Below are 19902 nucleotides of genomic sequence, written 5' to 3'. Positions count from 1 at the left end.
TACTACTGACCATAAACATTTTATTACAGCAATTAGAGCATGCTGTAGGTATTAAAGGTAGTGGGATGAAGTGGTTTGAATTGTATCTACCTAACAGACTCCAATTTGTTCATGTAAATAGAGAGTTTTATTCACAAACTAAGGCTAATTATGGACTTAGCATACATTTTCACTACTATGCAGACGACACACAACTTTATCTATCCATGAACCCAGATAACACACACCAATTAGTTAAACTGCAGGGATGTCTTAAAGACATAAATTCAGATAAAACTGAGGTTATTGTACTTGGCCCTAAAAGTCTTAGAAATCTGATTTCTAGCCAGATGCTTACTCTAGATGCCATTACCCTGGCCTCCAGTAACACTGTGAGGAATCTCTGAGTCATTTTTGACCAGGATATGTCCTTCGATGCACATATTAAACTAATATTTAGGACTGTTTTCTTCCACTTGCGTAATATCTCTAATATTAGAAACATTCTTTCACAGAGTGATGCTGAAAAACTAGTTCATGCATTTATTACTTCGAGGCTGGACTACTCCAATTAGTTATTACCAGGATGTTGAAAAAACTCCCTGTAAAGCCTTCAGCAGATCTAAAATGCTGCAGTAAGAATACTGACAGGGACTAGAAAGAGAGAGCAGATTTCTCCTGTATTGGCTTCCCTTCATTGGCTCCCTGTTAAATCCAGAATTGAATTCAAAATCCTGCTCCTCACATACAAGGTCTTGAATAATCAGCTCCCATCTTATCTTAATGACTTTGTAGTACCATATCACCCTATTAGAGCACTTCGCTCTCAGAGTGCGGGCTTACTTGTTCCTAGAGTATTTAAAAGTAGAATGGGAGGCAGAGTATTCAGCCTTCGGGCCCCTCTTCTGTGGAACCAGCTTACAGTTTGGGTTGGCGCGACAGACACCCTTCTCTACTTTTAAGATTAGATTTGAAATTTTCCTTTTTGATAAAGCATATTGTTAGAGCTGGACCAGGTGACACTGAAGCCCCCCTTAGTTACCCTGCAATAGTTGTAGGCTGCTGGGGGATTCCCTTGATGCACTGAGTATTTCTTCTTCAGTCACCTTTTTCGCTCATGTGTTTATACACCTCTCTGCATTGAATTATTCGTTATTATTAATCGTTGGCTCTCTTCTACTGCATGTCTCTGTATGGTTCTGCTGGAGGTTTCTTCCTGTGAAAAGGGAGTTTCACCTTCCACTGTCACCACAGTTCTTGCTCACTGGGTGTTATATGATTGTTGGGGTTTTCTCAGTTTTCTTTGTATTTCTGTAGGGTCTTTACCTTACGGTATAAAGTGCATTGAAGCATCTGTTGTTGCGATTTGCCACTATATAAATAAAACTGAATTGAACTAAAATGAAAATAAAAACCCTCAGAACATCAATAAAATGACAAACCTTGGTATGGTGGGTGATGACAGTTCGGGGTATTTGCTGCTGCTAGTTCGTCTCAGGCCATGCAGTTTCACGGAAGACTCTCCTGTTGATTCGGATGGTGCGTGTTCTCCTTTTAGCGAAGCACAGTCGATGTCTGCAACCACAGCCTTAGCTTTGGCCCTTTCCTTTTCTTTCTCTCGGTCTGTCTGGTTTACTGGGCCAGTACTTGTTCGATTAGTTATTTTAATGCTGGAGCTACTTGGTTCTTTAACCCTGGGGCCTGAAGAAGTTATGGGTACAGGTTTCAAGGACAGCAGACTAGAGTCAATTGTACTGCTGACAGGGCGAGTTGTGGGGCGCCCAATCACACTAAGTGTGCTTGATTTGGCCGGTCGGGGCAGGCTGCGGTACTGAATGCTGTTTCGGGCGTTTGGCCCCAGGAAGCTCTGCTCACTGCTGGCATCAAAACTGTTCTTTCTACCCGAGGGTATTCCTCCTCCTACAGGTTTCACAGGGATGCCAGATGACTTGGGGGTTTTTCCCACAGTAGCAGAGCCACTAGAGATGGTGGCACCCCCTGCTGTCATGACGGTTGCTGTACCAGTTGCTGTTGGTGGTTTCTTGTAGCCAAAGGAGGTTCCAGCAGTGGGTTTAACTAGACCTGAAGGGGGCTTGCGGTGCTCTCCATGATGATCTCTGCCAGCATCTGAACGGGAACGCTGCAGACCAGCAGTTCTGATGGAAATCTTGGATTTGTCCAGTGGCTTCTCACTTTTTGGTGCTAGTTAGACAGACAGAAAGAAAAAAACATATTACATTGACATTAAAAACTTAAATAACTTAAATACTTATAAAAGCAGCAGGAATTTGGGGGAATGTGATTAGTTCTATTTATCTTTCAGCCACAGTGACCATAGCCTTCCTCTTAATATAATCACACCCTGTCAGAAGAAAGTATTCAAATAAATAAATGGGTGGTTATTTGTTGAGGGATATTTATGGGCTAGCAAACCACATGAGAGTAGAAATGCATGCCATTTTTGCTATTACTGATGAGATAAAACAAAACACATCTGTCTGCACTAAAAGAACCTTTATGTGTTCCTTGATGTTTAGAGTGACTCACAAAAAAACTTTTATTTAAAACGACGGAAAGTAAAGTTTTAACAATATTTTAAAGCCTATAGTAGTGAATTAACCAACTAAATTTATTTGTTCATCTAAGACAAATGGAAGTAAATCATTTTTAAGAGGGTATATTGGACAAAAAAAGAGTCAAACCCCGATATTTTTTTCTACTTACTTTTTTTTTTTTTTTTTTTTAACTTTAGCATTAAAGTAGCTAAAGTTCAGGTTACAGTACATTCATGAAAGCAGATAGAAAAACAGCTAACTTATGGAGTCATTGTCAAATATAGTATACGGTTTAAAATACAACAGCCAAGAGAACTTTTTTCCACCTTCAACCTGCAGCCAAATTACACAGAACTGGATATAATTTTAACGACTTACTATTTTTAAAGCTAAAATTAGGTTGAGGAAATTAAAATGAAAAGCAGGCCAGCCAAATGTTCTTACTGGAACTCAAATCTAAGCTATTATTTAATCATGGCTTGTTTTGTTAGGGATTAGAGGACACTTAAAAAGCTGCTGCAGACGGAAGGCAGTGCCTCTGCAGACATGTAGAGTAACACACTTTGCTTTAAGATAATAGAAGGTCTGGAACTGAAACTGCAATACTTTCTTTATTTAAGTGAAATGAATTTAAACGTATGTATGAATCATAGCCTAGCTTACATTTAGGAGTAAACTTCTGTATTTATTTTGTTACCAAACTCACATCAACTGTTGTATAAACTGCTATGGACTGCTGGACTCCACATAAAAGTGAGATAATAGACTGTATAAGTGTTAAAGCTATAAACATTTAAGAACATTGGCCACACACCAAGTTACTACATGAGACGAGCAGAAGAAATAATGGTTAGGGATAAAATACACGCAGATGCAAAGTAAAAAAAAAAGTTTTTAAAAAGAAAATGTCACCTGCGACTTTGAGCATACTCTGGGAGGTATGGGTGATGGGGGAGGTCACACCCACAGGAGGATTTCTGCTTTTCTTGAAACTTCCTGGTTGACCCAAACTTTGAGGCTTCTTCAGTTCCCCTTTACCGCCAAAATCTTCACTAAGACTTGGAGGCTTCTTTCTCCACTTGCTTGGTGCCTCTGTCTTGAGACTTCCTGAGTCAAAGCTGGAGCTACCAAGCTTATGGGTGCTTTTGCCATCCTCACTGTACCAAGAAAGTCCACTTTCCACCAGAGAGCGCTTCTCTGCATCAGTGCGGAGCTGTAGAGAGAGGAAGGACACAATGTGGGCAACCATCAGACATGGTTTGTGTTATCTATGGAATTGACTGTTCTCTGTAATCTTTATCCCATCTGAGCTGCATTCCAGTGGGAAGGAGGGAGAGATAAACTGATACGTCCCAAGGGGATAAAAAAAAAAAAAAACCCACAGAGACAAAAGAAAGAACAAAAACATGTCCAAGGATTTAACACTTTAAGAGTTAGATCAACACATTAAACAGTAAAAAAGAAAATATTACAGCAGAGGACAGCTAGAGCATTATTTTTGTAATTTAGGGCTATATAGTAGATAAAAAACTGCTACACAACAATAGAAAAATCATGTGGTGCACCGAGGAGGTAGCACGGAGGGCAAAATTGGGCATGCTGTTTTTTGGCACCATATTATCCTGTTATAGAGCGACAGATGGCACATTGAGTAGCTCTAGTGTTTATTTCTTCCAAGAGACCAATTTCTAAGTAAGTAAAAGCACAACATTTACCTATGAAAAAGGTAGAATGTGCGGCCACTTAACCAAATCAAATTTGATGCTCATTTCTTTTCAAATTTAACAGAACATCCTTTAGGAATGGAATACTTACATGGCACCTGATAGGTTTTTCTTCACAAACATCAATAAAAGAGCTGATAAAAATTTCATAACTTAATATTTTGCATTCATTTTGCACAGTGTTATGTGGAGAGACAACTATCTCCCAGGCCTTCAGATATGAAGGCAAGTATACAAGTAAATAAGCAGTCCTGGACTAACTACAGGTTGCTCTTTGGCAGGGCATAGGATCAACACAGCCGCCTTCCTTTGGGAAAAGCATTATAAGTAAAGCCTTGGGAAGCAGTAAGGTGGAAGTGCAGTAATAGTGGAAGAACTGGAATTCCTTCGATGGTGACAGTCACAATTACACTAGGTACTCAAATTCTGGTTCTTCAGCCAGGGTCACCTAATTCAGCTAGTGAACTTCTGCTGTGTGATAGATGCAGTGAATCCTTAACTAGACGCATTTGAAAACTCTAGCAACTCTGCAAGATGATGATGATGATGATGATTGCACAGTGAAGCCCCAAAATATTCATGAGTGGAGGAACGCTCCCGCCACATGCATTTTTTCTGACTAGCAGGAGAGAGCTGTGTGTACCGTGACAAGGTAAGCTCTGTAGTGGCTTTTGTGGCCTCTGCCAAAGCAAAGGATTGCCTTTAACACACAACAAACTAAATCACATGGTGTGGCTTTGGAAATGGTTTCAGTAAAGAACTAAGCTGCAATCTTTAGCAATCTTTTGCTACAAACAAAATAAGCTGTGGGAAAGAACACATGCCACATGCTGTATTACAGGCCGGTACAGTATTTCACTAACCATAACAGAGGAGTTGCGCCTTGATCCCAAGGGTGTGTTTGGGAGGGAGTTGAGAGACGAGCTGGCATTGAATTCCTCTGAACTGAGATTCTCCGAGCCATCGCCATCACCATCGCTGAGTCCACTGCTAATGGAGCTGCTCTCGTCCCAACTGAAACCAGACAGAGTAACCACTTAGCAAAAATGTGCCACTGAAAGTGTGAATGTAAAGCACGAAAAGCTGCAGAACTCTGTGTTTGAGGAGAAGATAAGTCTTGCAGCAACATTAATTTGTCCATCTGCCTTCAGCAGGCTATCTCTGGAAGAGGCCACATGCTTAAACAAACAGGTAATTCCAACTTGGCTATTTTGCTTTGACTTAACAAACACATCAGAGCTCAAGACCATATGGTGAACACCTCGTCAGGCGTATATCCAGAAGATTTCTTTAATTTATGGTATACATACATCAACACTGTCTTTCGGAACTTCAAAAATAAGATTTAAAGCCATACCTACTTGTTAAGTCCCATATATTTTAATAAAAGTGCAAATTACAATTTATTCATTTTAACAAATCCAGAATCTGTGGCAGTTCAAATTTATCAAACGAGCTGTGTATCATAACACTGTGTTTTACCACAAAGTGCCAAATTATAAGACGAGACGTCATCAAATAGTTGTTTCCCTGGGTTTCTTGACTTCATAAAATTTATGCCCGTTTGAAACTTTCATCAATCCACAAACCCCACCATTCACAATCTTCACAGCAGCTAATAAACCTTTTTAAACACACTGCACCACAACTCATGTGGGGAAACTCCAGTCTAGCAATCATAATAAAATGGTCAGCTTGGGCAGTAAATTTTAAGTCAGAAAAATGTAATAAATCGTAATGACAGCACAGCTAGGACAGCACTCTTTGTAGTTTTTCAGCACAGCTTCAAGACATGCTGATGAATCGTGGTAAATAAAAAGTACTGCGACTGATAGTTCAGTGTTTAGAAAACAGTCTGTTATGCTCAAAAGAAGCAGGATGACAGAAATCAGAGTGACAGGCTCCTGAACCTTGCATGACCCTTCCCAACAGCCTTCAATGAAGTCCTGTCTCGCCTTGAAACAGATGCTGCCACATTGGCCCTTCTCCTGAGGCCAGAAGGGACGGGCAGTCCCTGCACACCCCAGAGAAACTGGTCACTGGGCATCAGGTCTCTGGGTGCATTCATATTTGAAAATACAGTTCAAGAAAAAGCTTCTCAGTCAACCAAAACATCACAGGATAAAACAGTTCAATCTGAGTGGGAAGTTTAAAAGAAGTGCTTTAGAAGAGCAATGATGCCATGGTGAACTTAAAAATGGTATCTCCAGAGAGCTAAATGCAAGTCCAGCTCATATTTGGTATAATTATGTTCCCCATCATTACCACTGGCAGCCACAGGTGGTAATCAAATTTGTGTTGGCGCTCAAAAATGTTGCACAGTGGAAAAGGTAAATTAATATGCCTCTTAAAAGCAGAGTAACTGCTTGAGCTGAATCAGTTCTTTTCCCTTTCTTTGGTTTCCCTACTGAGCTCAAAATGCTCTTTGTGGGTCTGCAGTCTGCAATTAGCAGAGCCATGGAACATGGAATTGCACAGGAAAATAGAGGGAGACAAAAATGGCTTATACACACATTCAGAATGGATTTAAACACATGGCATGAGTTGAGTTATAGATACAGCTGTAAAACAGGGAAGAAGCTTTTCTTGACACTGTGTGCTGGTTTTAAGGCTTTTTGATGTATAAAAGCAGCGTTTTAGTAAAGTGATTTGTGGCCACAGATATGTGACCTCTTGACAACAAGAGTGTAACATAAAATAAATGTTGGATTTTAGAAAAAGTTCTTACATACCAGTAAGAATAACAGTGAGAAAAGTTTCATGATTTACATTAGGCACAGATGTTAGTGGTATGTTTGAACAATACCTCCTCTGTCAGGGGCGACAGAGGGGCCATGAATAACCCCACAGGGATGTCAGCCTAGGAAGAGGCAGGAGGGCCTGTGGGCTGTTGATATTACAAGTCAAGCTGTCTGCTCTCAGAGGTAAAATCCAGACAGGGAGAGGGTGGGAGTAGGCTAGGGTAGTGCATACTTCATACATTGGGTGGCAATTAACATTTTGTTTTCTCTGGCACAACTCCTACGCATATCTGATTTGAGCCCATTTGTGATTTGTGAGCTGCAATAGTGTGAATATTTCTTCTGTTTTAATAAGATTGAGAGGTGGTTGGTGGGGCAGAGCACAGTGTGGACATTAGTCACTGTCTGGAGCTGGAAGTAGATTTAACAACCTATGGTGGATTGGATGAACAAGAAAAACAAAAAATACATCAATTTTTTTAGGATTAAAAAGCTATCCAGGCTTCTCAGGGACCGTCCTTTGATAATATTGTAAATATCATATCAGATTAAATAGCACATGGGAGGGAGGAAGCATCTTGTAGGTCAATTTGGCAATGTGTCTGCAAAGTTTCGGCTTAAAAAAAGAATAATGATGTGGCTCCTGGGAGCGCATGACTGTAGCTGAATGAGTGGTGAAGACATCCTTCATTATACAGATAGCTGTGGTAGCAGCGCTCCCGTGTCCTCCAAGAATAAAACTGTTTTTCCACAGATGCTATAACTTCAACTGCAAAAACAATGTCTGATCGTGACATTTAACTTCATGGCGCAAAATGTTACAGGTGAACGGCACGGCAAAGTCAAATAATTAAAAATAATATATTAATTAGATTTCATCGATTACACTGTTATGATATTACACTGATGATCGAAAATAAAGTCATATTTAGAAGAATTTAAATCCATTGAAGAGCTTCATTTCTTCGCGAAGAAACAGAATATTAGCGTCGGGGGCAAATAAAGGCAGATAATGTGCCAACGGCGATTAAATATTAATGATACATTACCTTGGAGTTAAAAGGAAAGTCCTCCTTGCTCGTGTCGCCGGCTGCAGCGGTGGCACTTTACCGACCAAAACACGCCCGCTCATTTGTGACTTGTACGGCTTTAGAGTGAGCGCAGAGTCACTCCGCAAGCAAAGACCCCTGTTCCCTCATTCAGCGAGAGGAAAAGTAGTGTGTCTCTCAGCATTCAAGCAACACCCCCTCCCATAAAGGCAAAAAAAAGAAAACGAACGAGGAGATCATAGAGACCCCGATAGCTGCTCAGTCCTCAGCGAGACAACGACCAATTGCCGTGGAGCGGAGTGGTAGTCATGGCAACTCCAATTACTCCCTGTGGTGTAATCCTTTACTTCGCCCCATGTAATCCGGATACTTTGATTTATGTTTCTGCTTCACCTGAAGCGCTAATTACCATAAAAAAAGATTATCCCAATGAGTCTAAGTACCGTTATCATTTTTTCTTCTAAAATATGAATTTTAGTTTTCATGTCTATAATAAAGAACATCTTAAAAGTCAGGTATGCATAGCAAAACCTGAGAGGGTTTATAGAAGATGGAAACAGCTGCAAGGTCTGAAGAGTGGAGCCCAGTTCACGATTGCTTTGAACTTTAATAACCAGCAGGGGCGACGCTTCTGGTTGTAAAAAATCCGATTTTACAAGTCTGTGGGAAAACCACCACCAATGTCCATTGACCTATGGCCTCTCTAAACCCTTCACTGATGTGCAGATGAGTTTATGTTAGTTTCAAACATAATGAATATATCAATATGTTCATTTTGTTAGTTAGGATCCCCATTAGAGTCATAAAGGCAGATAATGCAGGCTATACTTAAGCAGAGCCTACTGTGAGCATTTTTGTTTGGTTGGTTGTTTGGTTTTGTTTTTTAATAAACGCTGGATGGATGCACGGGTTCTTTTTAAAAACAGTTTTCACTTTGTTGTATCATTATCAGAAGCAGTGAATGTGTTAATAATAGCAATAATAATAATAGCAATATTGATTTTCACCAATTGTACAACAACTAAATACCAGACTCAAAACATTTCTTGTCTTTTGCATAAGCCAAAAAAGTATGTTTTTTTAAAATACATTAAATATGCACGAATCCCAACTGCATAAATGATTCACCTTTTTTGCATTCCATTGTGCTCCCCCCTTCCAAATGCAGTAAAATGAATAGACACCAACTATAATTGGCAGTAAGGCTGAGAGCAGACTTTCTTAATTCTCTGATGGATTCCATGAACCTTACCCATTATGGCAGCATAAACAATATCGCGTAGCATTAATACTAATGAGCTTAGCTACATATTATAGATACACTGCCACTAGGCCTACAACAAGAAGGGAGATTTGAGAGGTTGCTTTTAGCAACATGGGGTGCTGTAAATAATGCAATAGTGTAAGCTCCTTGTATAATTTTGATTGATTGCGTCGAAAAAAAATTGGTTTAATTTACAAGGACGTGTTCCAGTGGAAATTTTCCACTTTAGTCATGAGATCAGGGTGATCTTGATGTATATTAAGTGTGTCTTGGTGTAAATTTGTTTTGGAGTCCCTCTTTTCTCTAGTATCCAACAACTGCTGAATGGTGCTTATTGTTCATATAAAACTTCAGAATCACTCATATCCACTGACTTCAGTGCTAACAAAGTCAATCGTAGAGCTGAAATAAATCTTTTAAACATGCTTACAAAAGGACTAAGAATTTAAAAAGACTATGTAAACAGATATTTCTATACTTTGACTTCTTTTTACATTAAGGAGAAGATTATCATGATGAATTTCCTTAAAGATGTTTAACTTCTAAGGCCTAGTTGGAAAAAAGTCATTCCAAGGTAAGGCTTGAATCACTGTGAGTGCAACCGCAAGCCCACAATGACACAAGGACCTCCACTGAGGCATGGGTAGCCTTGAAAAGCCTCCCTCCCCCTTTCATTGGCAGAGGTGATGATCTCACCAGATCTCAGCTCTGTAAACCTCTCCAGGAGGTAACAGTTCTATAGACCAAGAAAGCCCCACACACCCTGTCCACATCATCAGTTACAAATCAGTTCAGTGTGTGCCTAACAAAAATCATTTACATTTGAAATGCAGTAGCAATACACTTTATATGCAACATGGCAATAAATCATTGCTAATTTCAAAAAGTGGAAAAAACAAATATACAGGACATGCAGAAAAAAAAAGATTTTCCACATTGGGGAATATTTCAGAGCCAGCTTGAATGGGATTTTAAAGGACAGTGGGGGTTTTTTTGTGAAAAATAAACAGCTATACTGATGTCAGCCTGACTCCCAGACATAAAGGCATCCCTTAAAATATCTTTAGCAGAATGAGATTCAAACCTGAGAAAATCTTGTCTTGTCTGTCTCCTTCTTTTCATATCCGTGACTCTATCTACTGAAAAGAAGCTTTTCAGTAGATAGAGAAGCTTCTCAGACTGTGGCCCTTTGCGTTTTGCTTACAAACAACATGAAACATTTTGTTTAAATACCTGTTGGTTACTTCTAAACTTTCCTTTCAAATAGCTAAACACTGATGATTATTTTGTTGCTTAAAATAGTGAAATGATCTGAACTGTTTACGGTGCAAGAAAGACGTGTGTTACTCACATCTCCTGTTTATCTCAGCCAGGCCACAGTGGTAATAAACAAGATGACATCCAAAAAGCCTTGAAGTCATGTTTGTGCTGTAGAGTAACAGCTGTCCGGCACTGATAACCACATGGCATGTGTAAGAAACATCCTTTGTACATTTGCTTACATGGAAAGTTATTGAGTAATTATGCCACCATAAGTATTTACAGACTCATAAAGTGCAGATTAAACCCATCTGAGAGAAACGCAGCACCTTGTTTTTTTACTGAGGCAGAAAACCATTTTCAGGATTCGACCTCTACTGTTGTGATATTTGATCTAAATCATTTGTTCCATATTTCTCTGGTGCAGTAAAGTGTGTTGCATTGTGCAAGACTAAAAACTGATGAGAAATGAACAGGTTCTATCTCTGTCAGTGGCGAGAGGTCTCTTCAGTTTGAATTCATCAGTAAAGACTGGCATCCAAATTAGTAGCAAACTGAATAATGTGGATGTCATAATAAGAGTTCATGTAAGTATTTTCCCCCTGAGGGAAAAGAATATGTAATAAACCATCAGCAGCATAAAGTATGCGGACAGGTAAACAACTGACAATTTAAATCTGTAACAGATCCAAAGTCTTTTCGAAGGGTTCTCATTCTCAACTAGTTTGGTCCCATTCAGTCAAAACAACATTACTAATGCCAAAGTTTGTTTGCTCTTGGCCACAAAGCCATTTCGAAGTCAGCATTATGGTAGCTTTTCATTATAAGTCTGCACTGTATCCAAGTAGGTGAACTCAGTAATGGTCAAAGAGACTGATAGAAATAGAGCTGAAAGAAAGCTGTGAGTCCAGCAATGTGGTGCAATGACATTTGATTTCCAGCAGGAGGCACAATGATTTCAAGCTGTGCCTGCTATGGCTACAGTTTAATGTACATGCTCTGCAGCTGTGTTTTAAAATGAGGCACCACTTGGCATTTAGAAAAAAGCAGGACTTTGATTTTGAGACCTTTGATGGCGAGAAAGAGCCGACATTCCTCTGTTGTGTGCGTTCAGCTCAGAAGTACAATGTGGGAAACTGCTTTAGAAAGACAGCTCTGTGTTCAGTGATTTATGTCTGCTTAAATATCATTCATTCAGAGAGACTGCAGATGAAAAAGCTATGCATCTCAGATCTTCACAGCCCCCAATTCTGATCTGTATTGAGGTTGACCATAACTACGCAAATAGGACTGGGCAGCCTTCGGCACAGAGCAGTGGCACATCAGTAAAGCAAATGGGCCTGGGATGCATCACTGACCGTCTCAGAGACTGCAGCTGACCTATCTCTTCAGATCCCCAGAAAATGTATTTGTCATCGGATTATTGGACTGGAAAATTAATGTACCATTTCCATCGACTTCATAGGAGACTTCCACCTCAAAGACACGGCAAACAATATAGACGCCACACCTAATTCTGAGGTTTTCAGTCCTCTTGGTGCCACATTTACAGCCTGATAGTGTGGAAATCTGTGCTGTGCTGGTATTATGACATTGTATTGTTTCATTGTGTTGTCCTGCACTCTGTTTTTAGTTTCTTATTAATATGGCACTTAACTCTGATCTTGAACTGCTTACTGTCTGAGTAATGCAACTTGTGTACCAGGAGAGTTGAACTCTTCAACAGTCATATTCAAAAGCGGATAATCTGACAACTCCCACTCTGAAAAAATATATATAGTGGGGAATCACAGATTAACAAATGCCATAAGATTCCCGTTTTTAAACATACCGTTGTGGGGGGAAAAACGTTGATGTATCACATTTTCCACTTGGGGCTGAGTTTAAACACCGTCTGAATCCAAACTGTGCACCCAGACGACCACACGCAGACATGATACACGGATGAGTCATCGTCCCCGGGTGTTGCAATAATCGTCCATTATTCACATGGCTGAGGACGATGGTGAAGGTGGAAGTACACTGGTGTTGGGGGAGTCAGTATGTTAGTGACCAAACGAGCTCCATATTGACCCCAGATGCGTTCGAGCTGCTGACTTTGGAAGAATGAGTGCACTATTTATCTGTCCTACTCATCAGTAACACAAAAGACAGTATAATGGAGATTGCTTTTTTCCATTATTGCCTCCCTGTTAACCATTTTGAAACAAATTCAAATTAACTTAGCTTAAAAATGTGTGTAGTAGACAGAATCAATCAAATCAAATCCCTTTTTATTGAGCTCTAGCCCATAAATGACAAACTCCAAGTGCTAGCTCACTAAACTGTAATACCAGCAATGCCTGTGGGGAACCAGAATAGAAAAGCCAAAGACCAACTCTTGAGCAAATGTGTTTAAGTGGGTTTTAAAAAACGTGTTAGGCCTCAACTGTCGAGGAAGCACTTGGTGACAATAGAAAGGTCCAGCCCAGTCGGGAAAGTGAAATTGAATGCAGACTAGCATGGGCATCTATCCAGGATCAGAGGACTGCAGCAAACCCTGTGCGCATTAGAGAATGTACTTGCCGACACACATAGTTTCCATAAAGCTGTGAAATGTTTTAAAAATTAGAAAACTGCACTCACTTTCACACACGCCAAGCCTTTAACCATGGAAATGGTGTTTTTATCCCACAATATATAGCAAGGCAAAGATAGCAATGACATATATTCAGTATTTAAAAGGGCCCAAAGGTCCGAATGAGGGGGGAAAAAAGCTAAAAATATTGTTCCCCACATTTATTTTCATAGTAAATCACGGTTATCATCCAATAATGCAAACAGAAATACAAACAATGCCCTTTCATACAAGCACCTGTCCCCCAAAAACGCCAGATATAAAACAATCTGGTGGTTACATCAGCTTCTCGTTGCCTATCGATTATTCTCTCATTTTTTCTTTGCATATTTCGTTCACCCTTTCTTGCCATATCTCAAACAAACCAGCACAGAATGCACATACACATCCTCCACACATACATCAAATCAGCAGCTATCACACTGACACACAAGGCAGTCCCATCACTGGGTCAGTGGAAGACGGTTGCCATGGCAGCACATCCAGAGCCATGTTGCCGCATGATCAGAAGGGTGATGCTGCTGAACCAGCCCCCTTTCTCTGCTCTGCTCCAGCAGTAATAAAGAAAGACATTATCACAGGACAACGGAAAGAGATAAACTATTATGTTACTCTTGTTTTCAGGACGCCGTATATGAAGCAACTCTAATGATATTGTGTTATTTATGAGGTTACAACATTCGATAGATTTGCCCATTTGCTAATAAAACCATTTATGTACTATTTATTCAAGTCTTATGATAATGTTAACAGCAATGGCTTAAAGCAGGGAAAATAAATTAATCACAGAAATAACAGTGTCCTGAGTCTGTTACAGCTTTAAAGCATTGAATACTCAAGAGCTTACTGCTTTGGTTTAGTAACTGCTTTAAGTGAAAAGGCTTTGATAAACTAACTGTACATGCCCAGCATCAAGCAGCAGACAGATCAAAATGAATCTGGTTGACTGAGTTATGATTCCAAATGATGGCTGTGTCTGCTGGATGATGTATTTTCCGCATTGCATTTGATGTATTGATTTTATTTTAATGTGTTTACAGCCTCCTTATCTATTCCTGAAAAAAACAAAGCTAATATAGAAAACTGTATGTGTAAGAGCAACAAATAACAACTGGCACTTAATATTTTTTTTTCAAAAGTTCAAAATGAGTCTCCTGTTATGTTATGGTTATGTTTTATTAGAGGTGAGGTATCTCACATTTTCTATTTCTTATATTAAGAGACTGAGGAAAGGCATAAAAAGCTTTCCTTGTCAAGAAGAAAAAAAAAAGACAGAAAAAAGAAAACTGACCTCAGATTCTTGTGGTTATCAGTAGCTCATTATTGAATTTAAGTGCCCTTTGCTCTACTGTAAGAAAAAAAATAATTTGAAAGCAGTCGAAAGGTTAAAACCTATTTGCTTTTCTCCTCTTCCAGTTTAAGGTTTTCAAACTGTTTATCTTCTGACAAAATACAAAAATGAGGCTTGATTTATCCCATTACGTAATTTCTTTAATGAGCATCTGTATTCGACATGAAAAGCTTGCTTACATGAATGCTTACATACACTACAGCTGAATGTCTGTAAAACATCAACCATAACTAACTCAACACCACTAAAAATCAGACTGAATGCTGAACAGGAGTCATAATGTAAATACCAGATACGGAAACAACCGCCATCAATATAATGTGATTACTGGTCCACTCATAAACCAGCCTCTCAAAATATGGCTTTTAACGGGATGATAGCATATAAGTGATGGTTAAAAACTGGCAATATGGTGTGAAGAAGGCAGCCGCAGGAAACATTTATGATTCCTGACGTGGTCAAGCCTAAATAAGAAGCCAGCTCAACACACTAATGTAAGCTGAAACACAGCAACTCACTTCCTGAGTAGTGCTAGTGAAATGAGAAAAACTCTTGTTAGCTTCACTGCCAGCCAACATTTTAAGCAGACATGGAGTCTACTGAGGACAAAATGGAAAATGATGTACAATTTTGTTATTACACTGTATGTAATTATGGCAATTTTAGTTGTAACTGAATGTAAACATCCTTTTAGGAGAGAACAGTCAAGAAGAAAACTTGCAGAAATGGGAAATGGACTGGTACTTCTTTACCTCTACTAAATTTTGAGCACTCAAAAGTCTCATTTGCGCAATCACACACACATTCATACAGTGCTTTTATCTATACCTAATGGAGAAGAGGAGGTGAAGACAAGATCTAAGTGCTTTCAGGATTGCCATCTTGGTGTTCTGAAACCAGATGCGTCGAGTGAGGGTGGATTTGGCTAAGAAACACAGAGAGCATGCGTGTCCATATGGTAGTAACTTCAAAATCACAAGGTAGGGCCTCTTTAAAGCTCAGCCTGCTTGATCATTCTTTTTGACCGCAATTTATAAAATTACCTCATGTTTTAAACAGCACCTGAAACTATTAACTGAGATGACAAAGCAAGGAAGCTGAGGATGATTAGAAGATATGCTTCACTTTTCCAGGATACTCTGAGTGTCTCTTCTTCACTCACATTTTTTCAAGTGTTTATACACCATTCTGCATTTAATCATTAGTTATTATTAGTTTCTTGCTCTCTTCTTCTACTGTCTTTTTTTTCCTGTCTTCATGGCAGGTGGGTGCCCCTCCCTGAGCATGGTTTTGCTGGAGGTTTCTTCCTGTTAAAAGGGAGTTTTTCTTTCCCACTGTCACCAACTGCTAGGGAGTCATCTGACTGTTTGTATTTTCCTCTGTATTCGTTTAGGGTCTTTAAGTTACAGTAAAAAGAACTTTGAGGTGAATGTTGTTGCAATTTGGTGTTATTTAAATTAATTAAATTGAAGTAAACTGGATTGCTGAGCTAGAGATGCTAGACTTCATTGTTCCTATAGGGCTCAGAAATCCAATAATGCCATTCCATCTCCTTTGTATTAGTGATTTGACAAAAACGATGGATTAGATCACAGCAAAGTCTGCCAGATTGTCTTTGTTCCACAGAGTGTAAAATATCAGTGTACAAACATTGATTATGAAGTGTTAAGTCATTAATATTTCATTAACTGTAGGTGAACACTGCACTGTTGGATGGCTTAAGATTAGAATGGTGACAAATAGAAGCAGCAGAACTGTACCTGTATATCCCCAGATCGTCTTGTTTGTCTTTAGAGAGGGTATGTATCCTTTCTTTGTAATTAAATTAGGACAAACCAGCTTATGATTAGGTTACATGTTGCAGCTTTCTCTCAGACTTCTCCTGTCTGAAGAAGGCTGGAGCTGATGAGGAGACTGACTTATGTATCAGGTTATTGATGATGAAGACACACCGTAGCAGTGATAACGGTCTTTGTGAACATCTTATGTAAGCAGTGCTCCCTGGTGTCGATTAATCAATATCCATTACACCTTGACCAATTTGCTGCAGTACCATTAGACTAGTTAGTCTTAACAACATGCCTTTTGTTTTATAATTTTTACAGTTGACTCAGTTTTCCATTTCTAGCCCATTTCTCTTGAGCCTTCAGGATTTTCTTTACATGATCTAAGTATTACATACTACAACTGCATTAGTGATTTGACATTCTCAATGTGCCATTCATATTTAGCTGATTATATGGGTGCTCATTTCAGATCAATACGTTTTATGAAAATGTAAAACTGGGGCCTTACTGAAAGGGGAGCAGAAATGGCACCTCTCCTTACAGTCGATTTTCAGTGGGTTTCCATGGTTACGCGGGAGGAGCCTGATCTATTTTCAAGAGCTGGTAGCTTCTCAATGAGCTGAACTGTAAGTGTGTGACAGGGGATGTGGAGTAAATGCAAATGCATCACAGAATACTGTAAAAAAAATTAATAAATAAATAAATTAGAGCATGTGCTGCAGCGCCTGCTTCAGAAACTGGATTAGCTTGTTATCTACACCAAAGGGTGTTGGTATGTTTATGTGGCACAATTCATTCTTGGTATAGAGCACTAGCACCCTATTATTTCTGCAGTCACGTCCAAGCCAACAAACCAGAAGGATTTCAACCTTCCAACTACAGTATAAGCACGAAAGTTAGTCACGTTAGAGAGAAAACAGCGCAAAATATTTCTGTTTCCTGGTATGTTTTGTAGACTGAGTGACCTGTTATTACGCATAACAGGAGGCATATCCATAGCATGCTTTGGGTATAAATGGTAAAAATGCTCTATGGGGACCCGTTTTTCCCATCAAGAGTTCTTCCAGTCACCTTGAAAGCATGTCTAGGGATTGCTGACTTTGGTGGCCTAAAACAGAGAGCATGATGAGGCATTCTAAAACTAGTGTTACATAAAATGATTAGCATCTTTGCTGCCTGCGGTGTCAAAAAGCAGAGGTGACGCTCTCCGCTCACCTCTCTAATGAATTTGAAACACCCCAGCAGAGCTACTGCAGCGAGAAACAAGGAGAAATACAGGGCAGATTTAAATGGACTTTTTAGTGCATGGATGTTACTGTGAGGAATGGACCCATTTGACATAAACCCCGTTTAATCCTGGCCTTATCAGCTTTATGCTGTTTGATCATTTTTCACCTCTCTCCTTCAAATTAACCATCTATCTTTACTTGTGAAGCCAGTTCTCCATGTTAATTTCATTTAGCCCTGTTCTAGTTTGCATTTTCTTCTTCTATGCTCCAATTTCTACTCATCTAAACTGTGCCTCACTTCCTCTCGTCTCCTTAGTGCACATAGTAAGAACGTGACCTGGCATGCAGGGCCTTTGGAGTGCTCCAGAGAGCTTAAGTCCCACTGCATGTGCAACCGTGATAAAGCTGCTACACTGGAGAAGTGTCCTGGATTCTTCCCCTCTCTCTCACGCTCACTGTCAGCTGTCAAGTTGTGAGTGGGAATTAGATAAAGAATGTAAGATGAGGGAATCACGGAAGATGGAAAGTGAGTGAGAAGATGAGCAAAAAAACTGCACAGGTGCAGCTTTCTACATATGTCATCGGAGCTATTTAGTGCACTTGTTTATACTGTTTACACAGAAATGAGGGAGTGTTTACTGTGTGACTGAGAAAGCCCCAGATAACTTCTCTCCTCAGTGATAAAGTTAAAAGAAGCTTTCCACACGGTCAGCAAAAACAGGCTCAGACAATGTCTCGGGCAGTTTGAGAAGTCCTTAAAGTGCAAGAAATACCAAACATGTCTATAGAGATTGCTGATGAAAGCTCTCTGATAAGCCTGCCAAGCAACATCAGGCTCCAGCAACAAAGAGAAATTCATGATGTCGACGTGAAAAGTTTCCTTCATGAAGGTTTTTTTTTTTTTGACCAGCAAAATATGCACACATTTGCAAATGAGGACTGATAGTATCAGGTAATGTCCAGCATTTCAAGAAGAGTGCCTACTTATTAAAATGCAGCTGAGCTTCTCATTGACCTTCCTTAAGTCAAAAGATGGAGGACAAACCAGTATGCACCATTTGCAGCAAACTATTGCTTCATGTTCTCATTTTTTAAGTGCTCTTACCCGTTAGCCAGGTTGTCATCATCATCATCTGGCAGGCTCTTCCCTAGAAGGTCAGTGTCACTCAGGTAACCAGACTTGAGATCGGGATCATCAACATCAAGGCTTTCTATGAGCTCAATACGAGACGTGCTGTTGAGTCGACTGGAGCAGCGAGCAGGCATTGTATGGGCTGTGTACTGGGAACCACTCTTACTTCCCTGGTATCCGCCACCTGTGGAGGATGGGGCATCGCCAGCTTGAAGACGAGGGCTGGCCTGGCCGTGGCGCCAGGAAAGAGGTGATGAGCGGTTGGATAGGCTGGATATGCTGCGAGCATTGGTTTCATCGCTGTCATAGCCCACATTACTGCTGTCCAGACAGCTAGAGGGACACACAGGGAGAGGGTCAGGGTGGTTTACAAACATGTTCAAAGCAATTGGTTAAGAGTCTTGTCCCGAAAGAAACATAAAAGAAAGACTCCAGATGTGCACAGCACACCCAGAAAACTTCTCTCTTTTTTCTTCTGAGTTTCTCTTCAAAGAAACCAACAGTGGCATTCAGTCGCTCTTGACCTAGATACACCAGTTGTGTTGTATCAAGTTCAGGGAGTAAAACTAGAAAAGATGCTGCTTAGGAGAAGACTAAAAGACGGATAAATTGCTATCTCTGTGTTGCATTGCATATAGCATTTCTCTCTCTTCTCTCTGTTTCTTCAATATACTGCTTTTGTGTACCAGGAAGTATTCCAGGATAGCAAGGACTCTGCTTTTCAGGACCACACACAGGAAATATTAATAAAATTTTTCTCTGTTGTAAGTGGGTCAGAATTAGAAACGTCCTCCAAATGGCTAGGAGCGTCTACTGTGTCTGTCGATTACATAACGAGATGAACCGAGTCACCCAAATAAATATTGCAGTGCCCACGACCATGCAAGTATTTTTATCCATTCTTCGTGGATAATTCATCAACCTGAAGGCTGAGAATTTCTGCATTTGTCAGTGACTTTAAAATACTATGATGATGAAAATTACAGGACAGTCCTGCAAGCAGCCATTAAGTCTCAGGTCAGTCATTGATTAACTGAAGCCCTTTTGATAGCTGCCTAAGAAAAATTTAGCGTGCAATCGCACAAATGATTATTTACTATAATCACAACTCTTTGTTTAACAATATGTTTCAAAGAGGTTGAGCAGAGTAATTACATTAAAACTAAAAAGCTTTAAAGCAGCACTTCTCAACTTTCTGGTATAATAACAGCCAT

General features: G+C 39.8%; 1 protein-coding gene across 6 annotated transcripts in view; it reads right to left on the bottom strand.

Annotated features, from left to right (window-relative positions):
• nav1b (neuron navigator 1b) overlaps positions 1-19902 on the bottom strand; it is a gene marked incomplete at its 5' end in the record, with an annotated part of 81664 nt that overhangs the window by 17318 nt on the left and 44444 nt on the right. For all 6 annotated transcript variants that reach the window (XM_082534509.1, XM_082534507.1, XM_082534508.1 and 3 more), the window contains 4 exons: positions 1422-2181; positions 3447-3747; positions 5122-5272; positions 18662-19021. In XM_082534509.1, the coding sequence (XP_082390635.1) occupies positions 1422-2181; positions 3447-3747; positions 5122-5272; positions 18662-19021 (1572 nt within the window). The remainder of the gene's footprint in view (positions 1-1421; positions 2182-3446; positions 3748-5121; positions 5273-18661; positions 19022-19902) is intronic.

The sequence above is a fragment of the Aulonocara stuartgranti genome (genome assembly GCF_965226115.1).
Source record: "Aulonocara stuartgranti genome assembly, chromosome: 5".
NCBI lineage: Eukaryota > Metazoa > Chordata > Actinopteri > Cichliformes > Cichlidae > Aulonocara > Aulonocara stuartgranti.
The sequence above is the reverse complement of the archived record's forward strand: the minus strand, read 5'-3'. Positions and strand labels throughout refer to the sequence as shown.